We start from the raw sequence: 23,539 nt of genomic DNA, 5'->3' as shown, positions 1-23,539 counted from the left end.
GGATACTGATAAACTAGAAAGTATCCCCTTTGGGAAGTAAGTCAAAAAACCTAGAAAACAAATCTGGAAAACTCATACTTATCAGCTAGAGGAAAAGGTAATTATTTTGAAATATGTGAAATAATGTCATGAAATATACTAACATCTGGTGCTCACTTTGTACCAGGCGCTGTGCTGCACACGGGACTTGACTTGAGGAGGTTAACTTGACCAAAGTCCAACTGCTAGCAAGCACCACAGCTGTTGTTGGAACCTAGGTCTTCTGGAGCCAGCTCTACCTTGTATTCACCTCTGTCCCCTAAGCCAGAAACCTTAAAATTTCCATACCGCTCTCATTGATTTTGGTTTACTATCATCAATCAGGATGTAGTGGCACGGGAAGAGGGTGCCCCAGGAAGGTAGGAGGTAGAATTATTGTACTACAATGAATTGTTTAATGTTAAAGAGACTGGATACAGCTGTTTCACAAAAAGATATATTTTCATATGACTATTTACATTTTTCATATTTAGTTAAAGAATATCATACAACTGATACCTTCTGAAATGTTTCATGCTTTTAAACTCTTCTATTTACACTTATCTGACATGGAATTATTAAAACTAAAATGGTCAAATACCTCGGTAATAGAAAGCAACCAGCCAATGTAGCTGGGTCTTCACTTAAATTTGTTGATCAGCATTAGCAATAGTTACCTTAATAAATTATCATTCATTTTAAAATCAGTAGTAATTTTAAACAATTCATAAATAAGTGTGCTCTGTGCAATTTACATGTTTAATATCCTGTGGATACTAAAAGCTTGTATATTGTCAGATTTGCACATTATTACTTTACTTTATCAAATGATAAGCTTTCTCAAAGAAGAAACTGGATAAGCTTGAAATTATATCCTAAGGTTCTCTGGAGAGTTAGTTATCAAAGCTCTGCCTGCTTTATAGGAGGAGGTTCCAATTTACGTGAGAGGGCAGTTAAAATCTGGTTGAATTTCTCATATCTCTCTGTCTGATTGACTTGTGCACCTTTGCTGCCCCATAGCAATCTCATTTGGAATTCAGTCTTGAAGAGTTCACTCATTTCTTCATCTGGTTGAAAACCTAGTAAAAACAAAACCAAAAAAACTTACTTCAGTTCTGCTTGAAACAGTGTTGAAAATAGACTGAAAACTTGCTTGTTTTAAAGTAGGAGCAAAATGAACATCTCTCAGAACTTTCAAAAAATGCCCCCAAGGAAAAAAAATATAGGATCTACTCTATATAAAGGTGGGCAGAGCCCCCCCCTCCCCAGGACCTGAGCACCTTCAGAGAAAGAATAACAAGTAAACTCACTAAGACGTGAATAAAATTCGTGTGCACAAGCCACCATGGGCCGTAGTGCTGTGAGAAGGAGTGTTCAAAGTACCTTTTTTTTTTTTAACAGCTTTATTGTTGTATAATTTACTTGTCATGATTCACCCATTTTAGCTGCGGTTTATACAGTTGCACAACCATCACCACCACTTTAGAACAATTCCATCAATCACCGTAGAAAATCCCCTCGTACCTCTTTGCAGTCAATCCCTGTACCTACCCCACACCACAGCCAACCACTAATCTGCTTTCCATCACTGTTGCTTTGCCTTTTGTAGAAATTTGATATAAATGGGATTATATAACATGGACTTTTTTTAATGTCAAGCTTCTTTCACTTTGGCTTCTTTCACTCAGCATGATGTTAAGATTATTCCATATTGTTGTAGTTATCAATAATTCATTCCTTTTTATTGCTGAGTAGTATTCAGTTATGTGGACATAACATACCACATATTGTTTACCAACTGATAAGACATTTGGATTGTTTCCAGTTTCTGGCTATTACGAATAATGTGAACATTTGTGATTAAGTCTTTGAGTGGACATTTGTTTTCATTTCTCTGGAAGTGGAATTACTGGGTCACATGGTAAATATATGTTTACTTTTAAAGAAACCATCAAACTCTTTTCCAAAATGACGTTACCATTTTATATTCTCATCAGTAACATGTGAAGAGTCCAGCTGTCAACTCTTGGTATTGTCATTCTAGATAGCTCGTGGTGGTATCTCACTGTGGTTTACATTTACATTTCCGTAATAACTAATGCTTTGAACATTTTTCCATGTAGTTTATTGTCACTGTATATCCACTCTGGTGTAGTGTCTATTCAAATCTTTTGTTGATTCAAATCTTGTTTCTCTTCTCCTTGAGTTGTAAGATTTCTTTAGATTCTAGATATAAGTCCTTTATCTGATGTATGTTTGCCAAATATTTTCTTCTAGTCTGTGGTGTGCCTTTTCACTTCCTTAATGGTGACTTTTAAAGAGCAAAATGTAAAATTTTGATTTATCAGTTTTCTTTTATGGTTCATGCTTTTTGTATCTTAAGAAATTTTGCCTAACCCAAGGACACAAGGAATTTCTCCTATGTTTTCTTATAGAAGCTTTACACTTTAGCTGTTACATTTTGAGTGTATGCTGTGACGTAAAGATTGAGATTCTTTTTTTGTATATGATAATCAGTAGTTCCAGCACCATTTGTTGAAAGATTACTTTATGCAGTGAATTACCTTGACACTGTTGTCAGAAAACAATCTACAGTCACATGTGTGGGCCTGTTTCTCAACTCTCTTTCCTCTTCTGTAAGAGAAGATCTGCTCTACTTATGGCCAAGGATGCTCAGTCAACTCTATTAGAGCAGGGGAAACCTCTAGCCAAAGCGTCATGCAGGCATATGTTTCTCATCCTTGATTACTGCTGGAGTAGTTGGCTCTGTCATTAAATATATTCTCATCATCTAGATCATAGTATCTTCGTGACGGAGAGGATTATAGAAGGCTTCTATTCCATTCATCCATGTGATGCCAAAATATCTTTGGCAGATAACCAGCCAGAGGCCAGATGACAACTTCCACTCATTCAGTTAATATGCTTTGAGCCCCTACCCTGGGCTGAGTGCTGGGATATGTTGGTGAGCAAATCTCTGCCCTTACTGGGCTCACAGTCACTTCTAGCAATGAGAACTTGCTATGAAAACCAGTAGCAGGATCAACTGAGAAATACCATCAGATGCCTTTAAGGTGATTTTCTGTAGAACAGCTTAGAGCATACTTTTCTCAAAATCCACCCTAATATTATTGGCTTAGGCAACATCTAATGTAATATACTTATTGGTTTTGTATAAGCAGGTATTCCAGTATCTGGTGAGTTGAATTACAGGCTTTTATGGTTTGAGTCCTACACTGCCAACCCTGAAGAACTTTCTGAGGAAAAGAAAAGAAACAGGTATGTAGTGCTTATACCTACAGCAGACACAGTGCAAATTGTTCAGTCCCAAATTCTGTTCTGAAGTAACAACTTTGTTTCAGGTTGAAATAATAGGCCTCTTCTGCCCCATATAGTTCTTAACCTTGTGGATCAAACTGGGGGCCCTTGAAGACTGTTAAAAATTATACAGTGAGGGGCTTCCCTGGTGGCACAGTGGTTGAGAGTCCGCCTGCCGATGCAGGGGACATGGGTTCGTGCCCCAGCCCGGGAAGATCCCACGTGCCACGGAGCGGCTAGGCCCGTGAGCCATGGCCACTGATCCTGCGCGTCCGGAGCCTGTGCTCCGCAACGGGAGAGGCCACAACAGTGAGAGGACCGCGTACCGCAAAAAAAAAAAAATTATACAGTGAGGAAGAGAAAATAGTCACCCCTGATAACTGTGTTGGTAAAGCCCTTATTCTTGTACTTGCTTCCTAAATGGTCTTTTTGCCTGCAAGCTTCAGTCTTCCTGCCTTCCTCCACAAAGATGGCAGACTGAAAACAAATCTGACCATGTGATAACATCCTCCCATGTTTAAAACCCTTCACTGGCTCTTCCTCAGCCACAGTCCTACATGGAAGGCCTTCCCACCTGTATCCACCTTCTTCTTTAACCTAGCTGGCCACTCCTTAAGACACACTTTACACTAATACAAAGCCAAGTACTTGTGGTTCATACTTTTCTCCAAGCTCTCTCTGCCTTTGCTTATGTTGGACCCTCTGATGCCAAGAGCAGGGGAGCTCACTTGCCAGTGTGTCTGGGAAGAAATAGGAATACAGATAAGTCAGATAGAACCCCCAACTCCTCATGTTGGCCCATCACCTTTTCTAATAGTGATTATCAGAGGTACTAATGGTAAACAAGCTGACAAATTCTTTCTTGATCCTTTCTCTCCGTTTATACCACTGGCACAAGAGAGAGAATACGTAAAAGCAAGGGAGAAGTAGGATCCCTAAGACAGGAACTAAGTAAGTAGTGATCAACCATACAGGAAATGGAATTCCCATGCCTTAATCTTTCCTACTTGGTCTCTTTCTTATTGAGAGCACCCATGCTTTTTCATTCCTTCATTCCAATTACTGTGCAGAGTAGACAGCTTACCAAAACCAGCTCTTACCTGCCAGGATCCTCTCAGCATTCATCCGGTAGCTGTCTGCAGCTTCTGCCATGAGTCGGGCTGTTGCCAAATGGTTCAGCATAATCTCACAGCTTTCATCGTTTTTTTCCCACATGTCAGTTCCTTCAAAAGTGACAGCCTCGCGCTCCATTAAGGTCACAAGAGGCATCAGCAGTGGGACTGATATATTGTTTGGGGGAACACACGTAGACTCTGAAAAACAAGGGGTAAAGTTTTCCACGTCATGCTTTCTTTCCAAGTTAAGCGCAAAGAGCTCCAGTTGAAGATGGCAACTTAGGAGTGTCCTGGGCTCACCTCCTTCTGTGGACACACTGAATCTGTGGCTAAATATGGAGCAACTGCCTCTGGAAAAAAACTAAAAACTGTCTGAATAACTGTCCGAATGCATAAATGAGAGAAGGTCGACATCAGAGCAGGTAAGAGAGGCTGGGAGACTATCTCTCTATAAACCCCACCCCTGGCACAGTGACCCACAATCGGGAGGGAACTCAAAACCTGGTGCTTCTCCCTGAGGAGCAAAGGGCTTGAACCCCACATGGGGTACCCCAGCTTTTAAGACCAGCACCTGAAAGATAAGCCCCCAAAACATCTAACTTTGAAAACCAACAGTACTCATGTCTGCAAGACCCACAAGGCTATAATCATCTGAGAAACAGGTCTTAAAGGGCTTGCAAGCTTGGACTCACCTGCCCCAAGGCTCAGTGCAGAGGCAGCCAATTGAGAGGTGCCTGGACATTATGCAAATGAGGCTCATTTGCTAATCTTAAAGCTTTAGCCCGAGAGGCAGGCTTCTGGTTTGGCAAACAACTGGGACCTATGAGGCTCTCTCAGCAATGGAGGTTAATGGATGACGCAATCTTTGTGCTCTCCCTCTGCCTTGCTCCACCTAACTCATATATCCCAGAAAGTAGCTCATACCCTTGTCCGGCATTCCAATATCTCCAGCCTTCTCCAGAGGACACCTCTAAATTGCCTAGCTCTGATGGCCAATGGGGCTTATTATGCCCATGGGTCCTATTGGACTGTAACCTTTGTAATGCCACAAGATAAGAAAATTACAGGCCAATATCTGTGACGAACACAGATCCACAAATCCTGAACAAAATATTTGCAAACTGAATTCAGTACATTGAAAGGATCATATACATTGATCAAGTGGGATTTATTCCAGGGATGCAAGCATGGCTCAACATTCACAAATCATTATGATATACCACATTAATAAAAGAAAGGTAAATGATTTTTCTGCATCTACTAAGATGATCAAATTATTTTTAACAAAATTCAACATCCATTTATGATAAAAACTCAACAAAGTGGGAATAAAGGGAATGTACAACAACATAATAAAGGCCATATATAATAAGCCCACAGCTAACATCATACTCAATGATGAAGAGCTAAAAACTTCCCCTCTAAGATCAGGAAAAAAAGGATGACTATTCACCACTTCTATTCAACATAGTATTGGAAGTCCTAGCCAGAGTAATTAGGGAAGAAAAAGAAAGAAAACCATCCAAACTGGAAAGGAAGACGTATAACTATTACTATTTGCAGATGACCTATTATATATAGAAAACCCTAAAGACTCCACCAAAAAACTGTTAGAATAAACAAATTCAGTAAAGTTGCAGGATACAAAGTATACAAAAACCTGTTGCATTTCCATATGCTAATAACAAACTATCAGAAAGATATTAAGAAAATAATTCCATTTACAATTACATCAAAAAGATCAAAATACCTAGGAATAAATTTAACCAAAGAGATGAAAGACCTGTACACTGAAAACTGTAAGACACTGATGAAAGAAATTGAAGACAACACAAATAAATGGAAAGATATTGTGCTCCCGGAATGGAAGAATTCATATTGTTAAAATGTCCATACTACCCAAAGCAATCTATAGATTCAGTGCAATCCTTATAAAATTCCAATGGCATTTTTCACAGAAATAGAACAAACACAATCCTAAAATTTATGTGGAACCACAAAAGATGCCAAGGAGCCAAAACAATCTTGAGAAAGAACAAAGCTAGAAGCATGACATTCCCTGATTTCACACTACATTACAAAGCTATAGTAAAACAGCATGGTATTGGCATAAAAACGGACACATATATCAATGGAACAGAATAGGGAGCCCTGAAACAAAACCACACACATATGGTCAATTTGTGACAAAGTAGCCAAGAATATACACTGAGGAAAGGACAGTCTCTCCAATAAGTGGTGTTGGGAATACTGGACAGCTACATCAGGGAAGTGCAAATCAAAATCACAATGAGATATCATCTCACATCTGTTAGAATGGCTGTTATAAAAAAGACAAATAACAAGTTTTAGCAAGGATGCAGAGAAAAGGGAACCCTTGGGCATTGTTGGTGGGGATGTAAATTGGTGCAGCCACTATGGAAAATGGAGGTTCCTCAAAAAGTTAAAAATAGAGCTGTCATATGATTCAGCAATTTCACCTCTGGGTATTTACCTGAATAAAACAAAAACACTAATTTGAAAAGATACATGCACCACCTCCCTGCCGCATTCACTGAAGCATTATTTGTAAAAGCCAAGACATGGAACCAACCTAAATGTCCATCAATGGACGAATGGATAAAGAAGATGTGGACTCATGCTCCTGGACTGGAAGAATTAATATTGTTAAAATGGCCATACTACCCAAAGCAATCTACAGATTTAATGTGATCCCTATCAAATTACCTATGACATTTTTCACAGAACTAGAATAAATAATTGTAAAATGTATATGGAGTCACAAAAGACCCAGAATTGCCACAGCAATCCTGAAGAAAAAGAACAAAGCTGGAGGCATAATCCTCCCAGACTTCAGACAATACTACAAAGCTACATTAATCAGAACAGCATGGTAATGGAAACAGACATATGGATCAATGGAACAGAATACAGAGCCCAGAAATAAACGCACACACCTATGGTCAATTAATCTTTGACAATGGAGGCAAGAATATACAATGGAGATAAGACAGTCTCTTCAGCAAGTGGTGGGAAAGCTGGACAGCTACATGCAAATCAATGAACTTAGAACATTCCCTCACAGCATACACAAAAACTCAAAATGACTTAAAGACCTAAATATAAGACATGACACCATAAAACTCTGAGAAGAGAAAATAGGCAAAACATTCTCTGGTATAAATCATAGCAATGTTTTCTTAGTCTCCCAAGGCAATAGAAATAAAAGCAAAAATAAACAAATGGGACCTAATCAAACTTATAAACTTTTGCACAGCAAAGGAATCCATAAACAAAATGAAAAGGCAACCAACAGACTGGGAGAAAATATTTGCAAACACTGCAACCAACAGGGCTTAATTTCTAAAATATACAAACAGCTCATACAACTCAATAACAAAAAAACAAACAACCCAATCAAAAAATGGGCAGAAGACCTAAATAGACATTTCTCCAAAGAAGACATACAGATGGCCAATAGGCACATGAAAAGATGCTCAACATTGCTAATTATCAGAGAAATGTAAATCAAAACTACAATGAGGTATCACCTCACACTGGTCAGAATGGCCGTCATCAAAAAGTCACAAATAATAAGTGCTGGAGAGGGTGTTGAGAAAAGGGAGCCCTTCTACATGGTTGGAGGAAATGAAAATTAGTGCAACCACTATGGAGAACAGTATGGAGGTTCCTTAAAAAACTAAAAATAGAGTTGCCATATGATCCAGCAATCCCACTCCTGGGCATATATCCAGAGAAAACTCTAATTCGAAAAGATACATGTACCCCAGTGGTCACAGCAGCACTATTTACAACAGCCAAGATACGGAAGCAACCTAAATGTCCATCGACAGATAAGTAGATAAAGAAGATGTGGTATACGCGCGCACACACACACACACACACACACACACACACTGGAATATTACTCAGCCATAAAAACGAATGAAATAATGCCATCTGCAGCAATATGGATGGACATAGAGATTACCATACTTCATAAGTGAAGTGTGTCAAAGACAAATATATGATATTACTTATGTGTGGAATCTAAAAAAAATGATACAAATGAACTTATTTACGGAATGGAAACAGACTCACAGTAATAGAAAACAAATCTATGTTTACCAAAGGGGAAAGAAGGGGAGGGATAAATGAGGAGTTTGGAATTAGCAGATACAAAGTACTATATATAGGGACTTCCCTGGTGGTGCAGTGGTTAAGAATTCGCCTTCCAGTGCAGGGGACACGGGTTTGAACCCTGGTCCGGGAAGATCCTACGTGCCACAGAGCAACTAAGCCCGTGCGCAACTACTGAGCCAGCGCTCTAGAGCCCATGAGCCACAACTACTGAGCCCACATGCCACAACTACTGAAGCCTGTGCTCCACAACAAGAGAAGCCACCGCAAGGAGAAGCCCATGCACCGCAAGCAAGAGTAGCCCTGCTCACCACAACTAGGGAAAGCCTGAGTGCAACAATGAATACCCAACACAGCCAAAAAATAAATAAATTTATAAAAAAAATACTATATCTAAAATAGATAAATAACGTCCTATTTTATAGCATAGGGAACTACATTCAATATCTTGTAATAACCTATAATGAAAAAGAATATGAAAAATGATACATATATATGTATAACTGAATTATTTTGCTGTACATCAGAATCTAACACAACATTGTAAATCAATTATAACTTCAGTAAAAAAAGAAGATGCATGTGTGTATACACACACACACATACATATATACACAATGGAATATTATTCAGCCATTAAAAAATAATGAATCCTGCCATTTGTAACAACATGAATGCAACTTGAGGGCATTATGTTAAGTGAAATAAGTCAGACAGAAAAAGATAAATACCATATGAGCTCACTTACATGTGATACCTAAAAAAAACAAAAACACCCTTTGAGCTCATGGATATAGAGAACAGATTGGTGGTTGCCTGAGTTGGGGTAGGGGGAGAAGTGAAATGGATGAAGGGGATCAAAAGGTACAAATTTCCAGTTATAAAGTGAATAAGTCCTGGGGGATGTAATGTACAGCATGGTGACTATAGTTAATAATACTGTATTGCATATTTGAAAGTAGCTAGCAGAGTGGATCTTGAAAGTTCTCATCAGAAGAAAAAAACGTTTTGTAACCATGTATGGTAACAGATATTAACTGGTCTTATTGTGATCATTTTGCAACATATACAAATATGAAATCATTACGTTGTACACCTGAAGCTAATATAATGTTATGTAAATTACACCTCAATTTATAAAGTTAAGCACAAAATAAGGTAACTAGTAGCCTATGTCTTGTTTTAGCAACTGCAGACCTACAAAGCGATGCTGTCATCTGATAAAAGCCTTGGTGACCCATCAACAGTCCTGCACATAACTGAGAGCCTCATAATATGCCCTGCTAAATGCTTCAATCAAACCAGAACAGATATGACACTGCCAGAGCTGCCACCAGACCCCCTTGTCCTGATCCTGTGCTCACCTCTGCCTTCGTGCAGGATTTTGCTAAAAGGCTTCAGCTGTTTCTCATAGAGGATGGCGGTTTGTGTGTACTGGTGCCGCAGGGCAGTCCACGTTTTTTCTAACCTTGTGATCTGGAAGAAAGAAAGGTGTTATCGTTTTGGAAAAGGCTCTTTTTAAAACTACCTTTTTGCTTAAATTTTGGAATGGGTGATAGAGGTACATGGTAAAAACTCAAAGCAGTTGAAAGGAGTGTAGAGAGAAAAGCTAATCCCCACCCCGACCCTGCTCCACATTGTTCTAATAACCCATGAGACACACACACCTTTTACAATAAATGCGTATCATACTACACATATTTTTCTGTTCATTGTTTGGAAATTATTCCGTGTAAGTACATATAAAACAGCATAGAACAGTCTTGTTTTGTTAAACTTTTGCCTAGTGTTCCATTTATGCATAAACCATAGTTTAACTAGTTTCCTGTAGATAAGCGCTTTAAACATATTTTTCTATTACCAAATATCTGGAGGATAAATTTCCAGAAGTGGAACTACTGCGTCAAAAAATACATGTATTTTGAGTTTTGATAGGAGTTGCCAACTGTCCTCCATAGAGGTTATACTGATGTAAGGATGTAGAATATGACATACAGCATTTTAATGTTACTTGTAAGTAATAAAGTCTGAGACGTGGAAAATTGCCTAGACCATATGATGCCACTACTCATTCCTTTTCATTTCTTTGGGAACAATTTAGTCAAAACCAACATATGCCACTGACTCTGACTGCCCTAGATAAATGGTCCCCCACTCACACCTTAAAACCAGCAAGCCCGTGTCTGACCTTTTCTACATGAAACAAGGAAGGAGGGAAGGGAACTAATATTTATGGAATGAGAGCCAACTCTGTCAGGTATTTGAGGAATTTCATTTAATCCTCACCATGCCCTGTGAGGCAGGTATTTTGGCTTCATTTTACAGGTCAGAAAACAGAAGAGATTAGGTAACTTGCTCAAGGTTTCACAGCCGCTAAATGGCGGAGCTGAAATTCATTTCCTTGGGCTCTAAGAGCTCCCTGTGTATTCCAAGAGGAAGGTGAGAAAGGATCACCATCAGCAGATTTGTTGGGAAGGAAAGGATGTGGCTGTTTTTCCTCTGGCCTCCTACCACCCCGCCCTCTCTTCTCTTCCCCCTCCCTGAAGCGTCCGCCTTTCTGAAAGGAGCCCTTGTCTCTGGGCTAGGCCCATCTCCTGGATGCTCCCTCTTGACCCCAGAAGCTGAGAAGAGAAGGAGCAGGTTTAGATGATGGCGCACAGAAATGACATGACTCCTCTCGGGTTTTTCCTAGGCCTGCCACTCCCCTCCCCAAGCAGGGCCCTGAACACCCTAGAGGACTCTGCCCCCTCATTGCTGAAGTACTCCAGAAGGGAGGAGTCTGATGCTGCTGTGGGGGGGGAGGCAGCCATCTATAAAGGCATGTTTAGGTGCTTTGGGGTAAGTCCCTAATTGCTGAGTTTGATGTCATGGACAGCAACCTTGTTAATGCCACAAAACACCCCCTTCACTACTCTCGGAGAAAGCTCTGGGCTGGGGGGCCTATGCATACAGCTAGCCTGTTAGCCCTCAAAATTATAGGCAGTTTTGGATAAGAGGAAATAAATATGATGTAAATTAAAAACACCCAAATGAAAAATTATAACTCCTGTTAGTATAGCAGAAGTCAGTATATCATGAAAATATGGCTGAACTTGCTTATTTCAAATATCACCCCTATACAGTTCCAGTGCATCTAAAGAATTTTGAAAGCTCTTGGTATATGATAATTGGCATTGACCCCTCTCAAAATTTCCTGGTGAAAGCATGAGGTTTTTCAGCTTCTTGTTTGAAAGGTGACCTCGCTTTCGTGCAAGGAAATTATGTTCCTAACATGCCCTGACTTAGCAACAGTGCCCCAGTGGCAATGGTGGATGTTCAGTGAGCACCCGGCAGGATTTCAGAGACAATCTGTGGCTGTGAAACAGACAAGCTAAATGAGCTGCGCTTTTGATGTTAGGGGTTGCACACTGGGCTTGTGGGACTGTGGTCTCATACTCGAAGTCGCCGAGTACCTAGGGGTTAACACGACGGAAGTCTGAAAGCTGACTCCTAGCCGTCAAGACAACAGGACCACTTTCCTCTGTGAGGTCCATTTGACTTCAAAGACAGGTTTTCAGTTTTGACCCTCCTCCTAAGAACAGTCTGTCAAAGCAGATAAATTCAAAGTGCCTGATTTCAGAAACTCTGCTTAGGGGGTTATATAGCAGATGGGCCAGGAATCTGAATTTTTTAACAGCAGAGTCTGTTTTAGGTGATCTGAGGAACATACTTTGAGATAAATCACTCTAGGGATTCTTAGAGATCAGTTCCCCAAACGTCCCAGTTTGTCAGTCATTACCCCAAACTGCCCACACGTCCGGTGACCCAGACAGAAGCAGCCTCTTTCTTATACAACACACCCACGCCAGACGTGATCATCCTAACTGGTCCTTCAGGAATATCTATAGTTCCTGAGGATGACTCTTCTTATCGTATATCAAAGAGAAAGTGTAGGTTGTCAGCAATTATCTGCTGTTTTTAAAAACAGAGCCAAAATACTTGGGACACTGCTCTTGTTTGCCCCCTAATTAAAGCAGCTTTCACTAAGATACGATTTACCTTTTGAGGTTAATTAAAATCATCTGTGATTTGCTAAGCATGGGCTTGCAGACCACTTTGCAGAACATTAAGTACACGCAGGCCCACAGGGCCGCACAAAGCAAGCGAGAATTTACCTGCGGCATTTCCAAGGCCTTCATGATGGCCGAGAAAGAATAGAGGTCCCCCATGGAGTCTTTCAGCTCCACTGCCACCTGGATGATCCTATTGAGGGTGGCTGCTCTGTCCTCCAAAGTGCCCGTGCAGCCCAGAATGTCCACCGCAATGCCGATGGCCATCGTGTTGTGTCTGAGAGGGAGGAAAACAGCAGTCAGGCCCAGGGCCAACAGGACTAAGAGGAAACGAAACCAAATGGGCCAGGGCAAGGACTGGCTTTCCACCGTTTGCTGCTATCGCCCTGAGATGTACTGGCAGCTCAGCCGGTTTGCTTGCTGATTTCAACAGAGAGATCGCCCCCATCAGGTTGACTGCAGCAGGGCCCCGGGGAGGCCTCAGTGGGTGTCCTATGGAGAATCAAAAAAGACAGATGCCCCAGCACAGGGCTGTTCAGCCCTGGAGCAGGGGATGTGAAGAGGGCCCTCCTGGGGTGAAGCTGCTCAGAAGTGCAAGTGGCTCCTTGTACCTTCCACCATGACAGGTCTGCGGAGACGCCAGGTCCCCCAACACACTGGGGAATCCCTTCCTCAGGGAAGCCCTGGGCCACCTCCACTGAGCCCCCTGGACTGGAGGATGCAAGGGACAGAAAAATGAGAGAACATGCTTGATTCAGGAAGACGACATGGATGTCAGAACAAAGAAAGAAATGAGGAGCTAAGAACAGAGTGTCTGTGGCTCCGGTCAAGGGGCCAGAAAGGGAATGGAGATGTGGACAAAGACTCAACAGTGGACCAGCAGGACATCCCTGTAAGGTCAGACCTAATAAAATTGAAATCTTGTATCTGCCAACAATCCTCCCTTTTCTCATCCTGAACTACACAGGTCAACCTCGCAGACCCAAAACAGGAAGCAGAATGGTCTTTTGTCTACAGACAATGGGACCAATATGAATGGGGTCGCAGAGAGGTCTCCTTCCTGGTGGCAGCAGCACAGCCTGTAAACCCGCCTCTCCTTCCTCCTGTGGACCAGGAGTTCCTGCCTTGGGCCAGAGTAGCCTCAGGTAAATTTCTCCAGGTGCTGGTACAGTGCTGGAGGTGAAGCCCTGATTCAAAGCGATAGTCGAAACAATAAGACTTTGCCTTTGAAACTGGGCCACCTTGTCCTGAAAGTTCACAGTTAAGGATGTTACTCCAAGACCATGCTTCTCTCTGTGCCCACATGTGCTGGTGTCTCTCTCACTCTTCTAGAGCAAAGAGAGGTGTGATTCATCTAGTGCTTAGCATTACTAGTTTCTCTAATGATTGTTAAATCAGTAACGGGCTCTGCTGTCTGTGAGTGTTTGCACATGTGGGTATGCGGTGTGCTTGCTCTGAGTGTGACCTTAGGCTGTTACCTGACTGCTCTACTCCCCCATTTCCTCATCTCTAAAATGGGAACAAGGGTTGTTGGGAGAAAGACTGTGTGTGTGTAAAGATAATTAAGGCGCCTGGCACCACAGCACCCAGCAAATAGTAGTTACTAAAATTGTATCTATATGTGCATCTCTCCCTCTGTATCTTGGTCCCTTTTGCCTGTTGGCCTCTCTTTCCTTTTTCTTTATCTTTTTTGCTGATTTCCTATCTTTCCTAATTAATGGATCCTAAAATAGGCTTAAAGTATATTTTTATTATCTGTTGTACTTATTGAAGAGTTTTGTTACCCATTTGCAAACTGTTAAGGTTGAGCCAAACATTTTAGATGTTTAGTAGTAAACTAACTTCCCATGTTGCCTTCAACTGATTCTTTAATTTAGTGTTTTTTCCTATGTTTTAATGGCCCTTAATAAAAGACAGGCTCTCTACTTCTTTAAGACCTGGCATTATATCAACAGCTATTTGCGTAATTATATCCATTCGTTTAACCAACATTTGCCTCAAGCCTCCTGCATACACCACCACGAGGAAACCAGCTCAGCAAGGCGGCCCTACAGCAGAAGCTCCCGGGGTCGGCAGTGGGAGGCACTAAACGTTATACGAAGGATATCTCTGCTTGCTAGGCTTGGAATGGGTGAAGTGGTAAGTTTAAAATGAAGGGTAGTTTGTATTCAATTCTCAAACACAATAATGTCATTTGATCCTGCAGGACTGCTACAACCTTGGCCTTTATTTAGTAAACACACTGTAATGGAGAAAACAGCCCTCCAAGCCCTAGCAGGTAGATCCTACAGGTCAGCCCTGAACAGGAAACAAGCCAAGGAGCCAGACCCCAGGCAGGCGGCAATCAGGAGAAAGAGGAAACGGATGTAGACAAGAGTGGAAGTCAGAAAATAGCCCAGAGAGAAGCCTCAAGCCTGCTGACCTCAGCCTGGGCCTAGAATCCATGCCCAACACACCTAATGACACTGATAAAATAAGGCCTGCGACTGGGGAGTTTTCAGGCTGAAATGTATCACATGAGAAGCTGGGACGCATGGCAGCACAGCTGTCTCTGTGTAAATGATGACCACCGGACCCAGACCAGGAAGGAGGGAAAGTTAGTGGAAATGAGAAGCCAGGCCCCTGCGGCATGGGGAGGGAGGAGGACGCCTGGAGAGCGGGGCTAGCATCTAGAACAGTCTGAGCAGGGAAAGTAGGGAAATTCGGAAGTCGGACCTACAATTGCCCGAAGACACTGAACAACAGGCCAACAAGCACCCACCCTGGCCTCTGATCAAAGGCATCAGGGGCCATTTCCTGTCCTCCTGCCTCCCAGAAGTCTTCCATTTGGTACTCTCGATGTTTCCTACGGGCTGCATCTGTGGCTGTGAAGCCAAGGCAATAGCAGTATTGGAGCCATTTTATCTGCTTCATAGTCAGGTAACCTTGAAAGCAGCTGTTATCGACCCTCCCAGGCTATTTAAAATACAATGTTCACTTTCTAGGGGCTGACAGCCTAGGACTGCACTGTCCACTAGCCACATGTGGCTACTTACACTTAAAATAGTACACAGTAAAATTAAACACTGCATCCTTCAGTTGCCACATTTCAGGTGCCTGGTAGCAACATGTGGCTAGTGGCTGCTGTAATGAGATTTCTGCCATCACAGAGTGCTGCTGTACTGGACAGCGCTGTGACCCAGAACATCACGGAAAGCCATGGGCAGGGGATGACGGCACTCGGGCCCCCGGCCCCTGAATCACCCCTGCCCTCTTCTCACAAAAAGCCAGGGCCCTGGCTGTCCATTAAAGACCGCATGTGTGTTGTGGCAATTGGGAACCTGGTTGGAGAAACAGAAAACTTAAGATAACAAGATAGTCTCACACACAAAAAACTATCTTTTCTTTTGTGTCGAAAAGGCCAACTTCTATGGTAATATGAGAATCTAGTCTAGTGCTTCTTTTCTTAAAAACATGCCTCACTACTTCTATCTTTCTAATTTCTCAATATCCGATGTTCAAGTGAGTGGGTTTTAATGGACAGCCAGGGCCCTGGCTTTTTGTGAGAAGAGGGCAGTGATGCTTCAGAGGCCGGGGCCTGAGTTCCGTCATCCCCTGACCTCTGATCCCCCATCTGCCCTCCCTTCAGAGAAAACATTGTTCAGACTCTGTTCTTCCCAACTCCCCCACAAACTCCCACTTAATTCCTAAAGCAGTCTTGAACTCCGGAGACAAGGGGGCCGCAGCTCAGTGAGCCGGGCTGGAGGTGGTACGGCGTCCGTGCTCCGCCTGCCTGCAGTACTGCTCCCACCCCAGGCTGGCAGGGGCCGTGGTGAGCTGTGCTCCCAGGCGGGTCGTCTGTCCGCTCCTCCACCTGCTCCTGGAGCAGGGACGGGAACGTGCTCTCTGTTCCCTGACTTCCTCTTTGCTGTCTCTTTGAGCTTCTCCAGGAATTCTCTGACTACGGCTTCTGGGCCACCCGCCCTCAAGCGAGGCAGAACTGGGGTGGTGGGTGCCTGGCCTCTCCCAGCTCTGAAACCTGTGGCTGTGCAGCCTGTGGAGTTGAAAGTGCCGTAAACGCAGAGCAGCACTGCTCACCTTTCGATGATGTCCAGGCGCAGCTGGTGGCCATAAGGCAAGGTGATGAGCTCCAGCCCTGAGCTCATGCCCATGTTCTTCCTCATCTCTTCAGAGACTTCAAGTATCCTCGCGACCTGTCAAGAACACAGGTTGAAATGAACTGGACCAGGACGTGGGCTTGCTGCAATCACGAATTTATCACATGGAAAGAAATACACTCAACTGGAACAGTGTGGATGCACTTGACTTGTTGCATTTCTTTTTAAGCAGTGGCATCTTAGGATACAGTTTTAATATATTTGGAGGATTTTAATACACATACTGGAATGTAAAACCTGGGAGGAAAGCACCTAGATTGTTCTGCAAAGTCTGCAGATTTGGTGTTTCTGCCCGGTCAGAGAATGGTACAGTTCTTCAAGCTTTTGTCGAACACAGGCTGGATCCTGCTGTGATGTTTTGCTGCCAACAGCAGGGCTGTGTGTGCACACAGCAAATGGATCCCCTGCAGTGGAAAAGCAGAGCTGCGTCCAAATGCTGCTCTGCTGCAGGCTCTGCCGTGCATGTTCTCACTTAACGGCAGGGCTGGCTCCTATTACCCTTAATTACACCTCTCCTGGGCTCAGGAAACGCAGTGTACGTCTGGAAACCATTAGAAACGTGTATAGCGATTTGAAACCCGAGGCCTCAAACACACCCACTTCTCCCCTCCACCACCCCGAGAGGTCTTCCTTAAAGGAAATCTGGTTTGTTTGTCCCAGCCAGCTCTCCCCATCTCAATTCTAGTGTGTGATCACAGCTTATTGGAATCAGGTATTAGTTGACCACTTATGGTTATTACATGCTACCTCCAAATACTACAACTGAGTTAGGCCGTCTCTAAAACGGTGCTGGTGACACTCACAGAGCACTGATGTACTAACAGTGCAACTAGCAGATACAGTGGGTCAAACCAACCCTGGACACGCGGCAGGCGCGGGACAATCCCTCTCCTTGAGCCAGTGTTGTCCTCAACTATAATTATCCCGGGTATATGAACAGTCCAGGTGTCTTCATAACAGGCCACGAAAAACATCTGGAAGTTCAGCTGATATTATTAACCTTGACCCTTAACTTCTGTGGCTGAGCAGAGGCACCACTGTCAGCCCCGGGGATGAACTGTCCAGCACAGACTCCAGAATAGGATGCAGGATTCATACTCTGCTCTCTGGGCCTCAGTTTCCCCTTCTCTAACACAACGGCTAAGTTCACCTTTCTCAAAGACTTTGCCAAGGATCAAATGGCCCTAAAACCCCAGCTATTTAAAAAAGTCAAGTTGTGAATCGTTGGCCACGTGGAAGGGGGAAGAATTCCGGCCAGATCTCTGGAAAGAGATTTACACCTTGACCATGACAAGACAGCCCTGACGCACACCCCGGCCACCTGCAATCACACACATTTTGCTTGCTTGTTTAGACACCTGTCCTGTCAGAGCCTCCAAACCCAACACATCCAATTCATGCACACTCTGTGTAACAAGAGTCAAAGGCTTGTCATTGACTCAGTTTTATTCTGGAAGCTGTTTTCCTTTCCAGTCTGTTTTCCTTCAGTGTAAACGTGCGATCCCCTGGTCACTTTCCTGACGTATTACCAGGAAATGCTGACACCTGCTTGCCCCAAGGCTGAGCTATGGAACAAGGGCGTTGTCGTGAGGTCACAGTGCAGAGCCTGGATTAGGTCTCCTGGAAAAGCCTGGGGCCATGCAGCTCAGAGATGCAGAGGAGGGATGAACACTTGTAGAGGATTTACTATGAGCTGGACCCGGCAGTGCAGGGTGACATCAATGCCCCACGATGAGTTATTCTAGCCACCCTCTGTTCTTCTGATCTCAGCCATCCTAGCTTTGCAGGATCTCAGCACTCTGCTGGATCCTTATCCCATTGCCTCGGGAGTTGCTGCAGTGACCCAGGGGAGCCCTGAGAGGGGCCTGGCCCTGCTCTCCTCCCAGCTGCCAGGGACCTTCTCCATAGAAATGAGATTGCCTGGCTCCACTATCCATGTCTGTTGTCCTCTGCAGAGGACTCTGATTTGCACTGTGCTCTTACGGGCCTGTCTCCCTCACTGAACTGCAAAGTTCTTTGGAGGCAGCAACCTGGCACGAGCCTAAAAGTAGACTTAAAAACAAGAAGGAAAGGGCTTCCCTGGTGGCGCAGTGGTTGAGAGTCCGCCTGCCGATGCAGGGGACACGGGTTCGTGCCCCGGTCCGGGAAGATCCCACATGCCGCGGAGCGGCTGGGCCCGTGAGCCATGGCCGCTGAGCCTGCGCGTCCGGAGCCTGTGCTCCGCAATGGAAGAGGCCGCAACAGTGAGAGGCCCGCATACCGCAAAAAAAAAAAAAAAAAAAAAACAAGAAGGAAAGACCCCAGGCCCTCCCCCAGCTGACCCCATGTGCCCTTCACCACCCATACAGGGTGAATCCTCCATAAACCAACCCCTCCCCCCACGGCTTTTGACCTCTGAGTCTCCGCACGTGTGTGTTGCCTGCCACCTGGAAGATGCCTTTTGTGTTCTTCATCAGGCCAACTCCTATTCAGCCTTCAAAACTCATCTCAGACATCTCCACCCCGATTCCCTCCCTCCCCTATGTTTAAGACCCTACCCCAGAGGCCCTGCAGGTCCTGTGCTTTTCCCTGCAGAGCATTTCCCACCTGGGCTGTGGTCTGAATTTCTGTGTCACTGTCGCTCCTGCCTCTCCCACCATGACCTGGCCTGGCTTGGCCCATGGTTGGTGCTCAACCAAGGCTCAGTACAGAACACTAGTGAACACTTACTTAGCTTCACTCTGGGGCAGGCATGGTATGACGGCTTTGGTATTCACAACCAGCTGGGCTATGGCATTGTTCTCCTTTTAGAGACACCGAGAGGCAGGGGGAGGTGGCATTAGACTCAGGCAGTTCATCCCCAGAGGCCAGGCCCTTGGCCGCTGGGCCTCCCTTCTAGCTTCTGCAGAGCCCAGCAGGTGAGTGAGGCCAAGGCGGCGCCCCTTTGCAGGGTGGGAGGGGCTCAGCCCGGGGAGGGGCTCACACTGCTGGGCAGGCAGCCTCCAGGCGCTCAGGGCCATCCACCTGTCCCGATACCCCAGGCTCTGTGCACAGGTGGGAACCAGCACTTGGGCCCCAGATGCTGCCCAGCGCCTGCTCTCGGCTTCTGGTGGCCCCATCTGGTTGCATTTAGAGTCAGTAACAACAGCCTTTGTTTTGTTTCCCTCTTACAGACACTAGTTGTGCGTGATTTGTTGGCAAAGCCCTGAAGTCAGTGGTTCAGGAAGAGAATAAGGAAATGGCAGGGGACTCTGGAGGGAGGAAGGAGGACTTAACAGCCTGCCCTTGGGGGCTGGGAACGGGGGTCAGTCAGGGGGCTCCTGCTCAGGTCTCTGCCTCGCTGCTTGGGGGATCTGTCCAGCCCCTCTTCCAGGGGTGCCTGAAGGCAGACAGGGGAGTGGGACCCTCACCAGGAGGACAAAATGCAAACAGAGAAACAGAACAAGAAGGAGGGCAGGCTGCACATTCCTTCAGTTGAGAACAGACTTCCAAGGCAGTGGGAAGGTTCCAGACTCTCCTGCAAAGGGTGGTCAGGCATCTCACCTCCTCCTAGACTACCACCAAGCCCCGCCTGAGGCCACAACAGGGAAGGATTCATTTCCTCCTGGAAATTAGGCTGTTCTGTAAACCCGGACCCATGGTCCCACAAGGAGCTTCCTCCATGGAGAACCCAGACAGGTTCACGCCAGGCTCCTGGGCTATTGGTGTGGTTCTGCTCTCAGATCCAGGGCCCAGGATGAGAGCTACTTGCTGGAACAGGAGACCTAAATCCTCTTCCTGCCCAAACAGGTTTAGCTCACATTAAAGTGAGGTAAGGTCTTAACAAGGCAAATTATCTGACCGCTTGGGGCACTGCCCAAGGACACCCAGCCAACCACGGGAACAGCCCTTGTTCTTCCAACACAGCCCCTTTCCTGGCAGCCCCCCAGACTGTTCACCCCAGAGCAGCCAGCACCTGCTTAACGTTCCTCATTAAGGAACATTGGGAGGCCCTCTGCGCCCCCGTGAGCTTCCATCAACTGAGGAACTCACTGGGGGAGTACTCGGAGATTAGATTTCCTGCCATGATTCATGACCCAGGAAATTTATTTAGGAAAACCCAATTCCTCAATAAGCCCTGATCTTTGAAGCTAATTGACTCCACTGAGCTACAAATGAAAAAGGACTTTAAATCTCTCTAAGTCCTTATCTGTTGCTCAAATGAAGGGATCTGTCTCCTTATACTGAGGCATGGGCTAAGCACACCTCAGCCTTAAACACCTACTTTCTAGAAATTTCTCTCTGAAGGATGAGGTTGTCTTGGGGCCAGCTATGAACAAAAGCCACCCATATCTAAAAGAAATGCTTCCTATCAAAAATGATGATGATGTAAACACAGATTTATGTAGTCACATGGAAACATAGTCATGACAATGTTGTTCGATGGAAGACAAAAAGGGTTTGGAATGGTATGTATAGACCTGTGCCATTTCTGTGGTAAACAAATAGATATGCATGCAATTATTATTTACATGTACCTATTTGCAGAATAAATGTTAACAATAGTGATCACCAAGAAGCTGGATTTTGTGTGACTTTTAGTTTTTCTTTTCTCTTAATCTGTATTGTATAATTTTTCTAAAATTGTATCTTATAATTATATTTTATAATTTTTCTAAATTGAGCAAGTAACTTTAAAAATGTTTATCCTGGGGCTTCCCTGGTGGCGCAGTGGTCGAGAGTTCACCTGCCGATGCAGGGGAGATGGGTTTGTGCCCCGGTCCGGGAAGATCCCACATGCTGCGGAGCGGCTGGGCCCGTGAGCCATGGCCTCTGAGCCTGCGCGTCTGGAGCCTCTGCTCCGCAACGGGAGAGGCCACAACAGTGGGAGGCCCGTGTACCGCAAAAAAAAAAAAAAAAAAAAAAAAAGTTTATCCTAAAGACCATTTTTGTAACAATAAAACAAATATATAATGTACATATGTAGCATGTACAATGAAAATAAAAACAACCAAGGCTCTGCTACTCCAGAAACTACATTTTCATCTACAATCTACTCTTCTTTGGACTTGCCTTCACCAGTTCTGATGGAGTTGAGGCTGTGGGAGAACTTGAAAATCTACGCCAGCTGGGAGAAGGACACAGCAGGGGTGGGAGAGGGAAGGCACGGCCCTGGGTAGCAGCCTGTGTCCCTCTGTCTCAGGTGAATTGTACAAGCTTCCTGCCTGGGCAAGGGTTGTCCCGGCCTGTAGTCCCCACCCCTTAAATAAATCCCCACACCCAGGTTATCATCTGAGTTTTCCTGTGAGCAAAGCAGTCACAAGGTAAGGCAAAATGAGGCCTAGATAGATCCCCCTTCCAAACATTCGGCAGTCTGACCAAACCCACCCGCCGGGCACCTACCTTGCAGTCCATGCTCAGCATGTGCTGGGCGATGACCTTGGGGTCGTTGTTGGTGAACAGTTCTTTCGCACGCTTCAGCATCGCGGTTTCCAGGGGCTTGTTCTCAGGAGGAAGGAGCTTCGACTCAAGGTCGTTGGGCTTGAAGGAGGAGGCAGTCTCCAGGAGGGGTGTCACGAATGTACCCTCGTCCTCCTGCCCCTTGTCCCTCTGGGTCGGCAGCGGCTCCCAAGGCTTTGCCCCATCATCGTCATCAAGGATCAAGTAGCTGGTGTCAGAGTTCCGGGCAGCCGGCCCGCCGTTCTGCTTGGCGGTCAGCAGGTCCACGTAGCTGTCCTGGGCACAGAAGGGCGGCCGTGCTGCCCCATCGCAGCCTGCGGCCAAGGCTGGGTTCAGTTCGCAGTAGTTGGCCTCCGAGTTGAGCCAGGTGGACGGAGACCGGGGAGCCTTGAGCATGGGCGCTTTGCAGGGCTTGGGGGGCGGTTTGGGGCATAGCTGGCTGTCTGAGCCCCTCAGCGCCCCCCCTGCCCTAGCGTCCGAGGAGACCCTCCGAACCACTGCTGGGCTCAGGGTGGGCTCGCTGCCTGTCCTAAAAACCGGTGAGTTTGGGCAGGGTCTTGTGCCCACACCTGGGGACTGAGGGGGCAGCTTACCACCTGTGGAGGATAAGAGAGGGTCAGAAAAAGCTCAGCTGTGCGAAAAACATGAAACGGACAAAACTAGAGTGACAGCTCCTGGCCCTCACTTCAGGGCCTAGGATTTTGATTTTTACCCACAAAAGATAAGTCAGTATGACCACCGCAGGCCCGATCTAGAGCAGTCTAGAGCAGTCTAGAGCATGAGCAGTCTAGAGCATGTCAAGGGCTAAGATGGCCCCACCCCACTTCTGGGGGAATTCTAAATCCCAGCGACCACCGACAGCTGGGCAGCAATGTCATTTTATGGTCACAGAAGGTTAGTACAGGCAGAACAGGGAACTACATTGAGCTTGGAGGGCAGTGAGTAATCTAACCTTGCCCTAAAAAACACAAGTCTCTAGCCACATAGCATAAAGCGGGGGGGGGGGGGGGGGCCTGATTCACTCTCAAAGCCAGGGTGGATCCCAGCCAGCTTTAAGAAAGAGACAGAGACACACGTGGAAGGGAGAAAAAGACACTGAGATAACCCACATCCAAGCGGTTTACAAAGGGGCAGCAGGAAAATCAACTTGTGGTTCCCCAAGGAAGGTCAGTTACAAAAATAATGAAAAACAATCCCGTCACCTATTAAGATAATTGCTTACTTGATTTCCCCACATTCCATACCATCTCACTCTTCTGATTGTGGCAGGAGAATGGAGAGGAAGAGGGGTCTCTACCAGGAGCCCCAGGACTGACCCACTCAC

The 23,539-nt window shown here is 45.2% G+C and overlaps 1 protein-coding gene across 6 annotated transcripts in view; it reads right to left on the bottom strand.

The window, feature by feature from the left end:
• Positions 1-452: 452 nt before the first annotated feature.
• BCAR3 (BCAR3 adaptor protein, NSP family member) overlaps positions 453-23,539 on the bottom strand; it is a 116,687-nt gene continuing 93,600 nt past the window's right edge. For all 6 annotated transcript variants that reach the window (XM_082670547.1, XM_082670548.1, XM_082670549.1 and 3 more), the window contains 6 exons: positions 22,159-22,811; positions 16,718-16,833; positions 12,746-12,917; positions 9,956-10,067; positions 4,437-4,649; positions 453-1,097 (listed from right to left, as the gene is read on the bottom strand). In XM_082670547.1, the coding sequence (XP_082526673.1) occupies positions 919-1,097; positions 4,437-4,649; positions 9,956-10,067; positions 12,746-12,917; positions 16,718-16,833; positions 22,159-22,811 (1,445 nt within the window). In that variant the 3' untranslated portion in view covers positions 453-918. The remainder of the gene's footprint in view (positions 1,098-4,436; positions 4,650-9,955; positions 10,068-12,745; positions 12,918-16,717; positions 16,834-22,158; positions 22,812-23,539) is intronic.

The sequence above is a fragment of the Grampus griseus genome (assembly GCF_964374135.1).
Source record: "Grampus griseus genome assembly, chromosome: 1".
Classification (NCBI taxonomy): Eukaryota; Metazoa; Chordata; class Mammalia; order Artiodactyla; family Delphinidae; genus Grampus; species Grampus griseus.
This window is presented reverse-complemented; position numbering and strand designations above follow the sequence as displayed.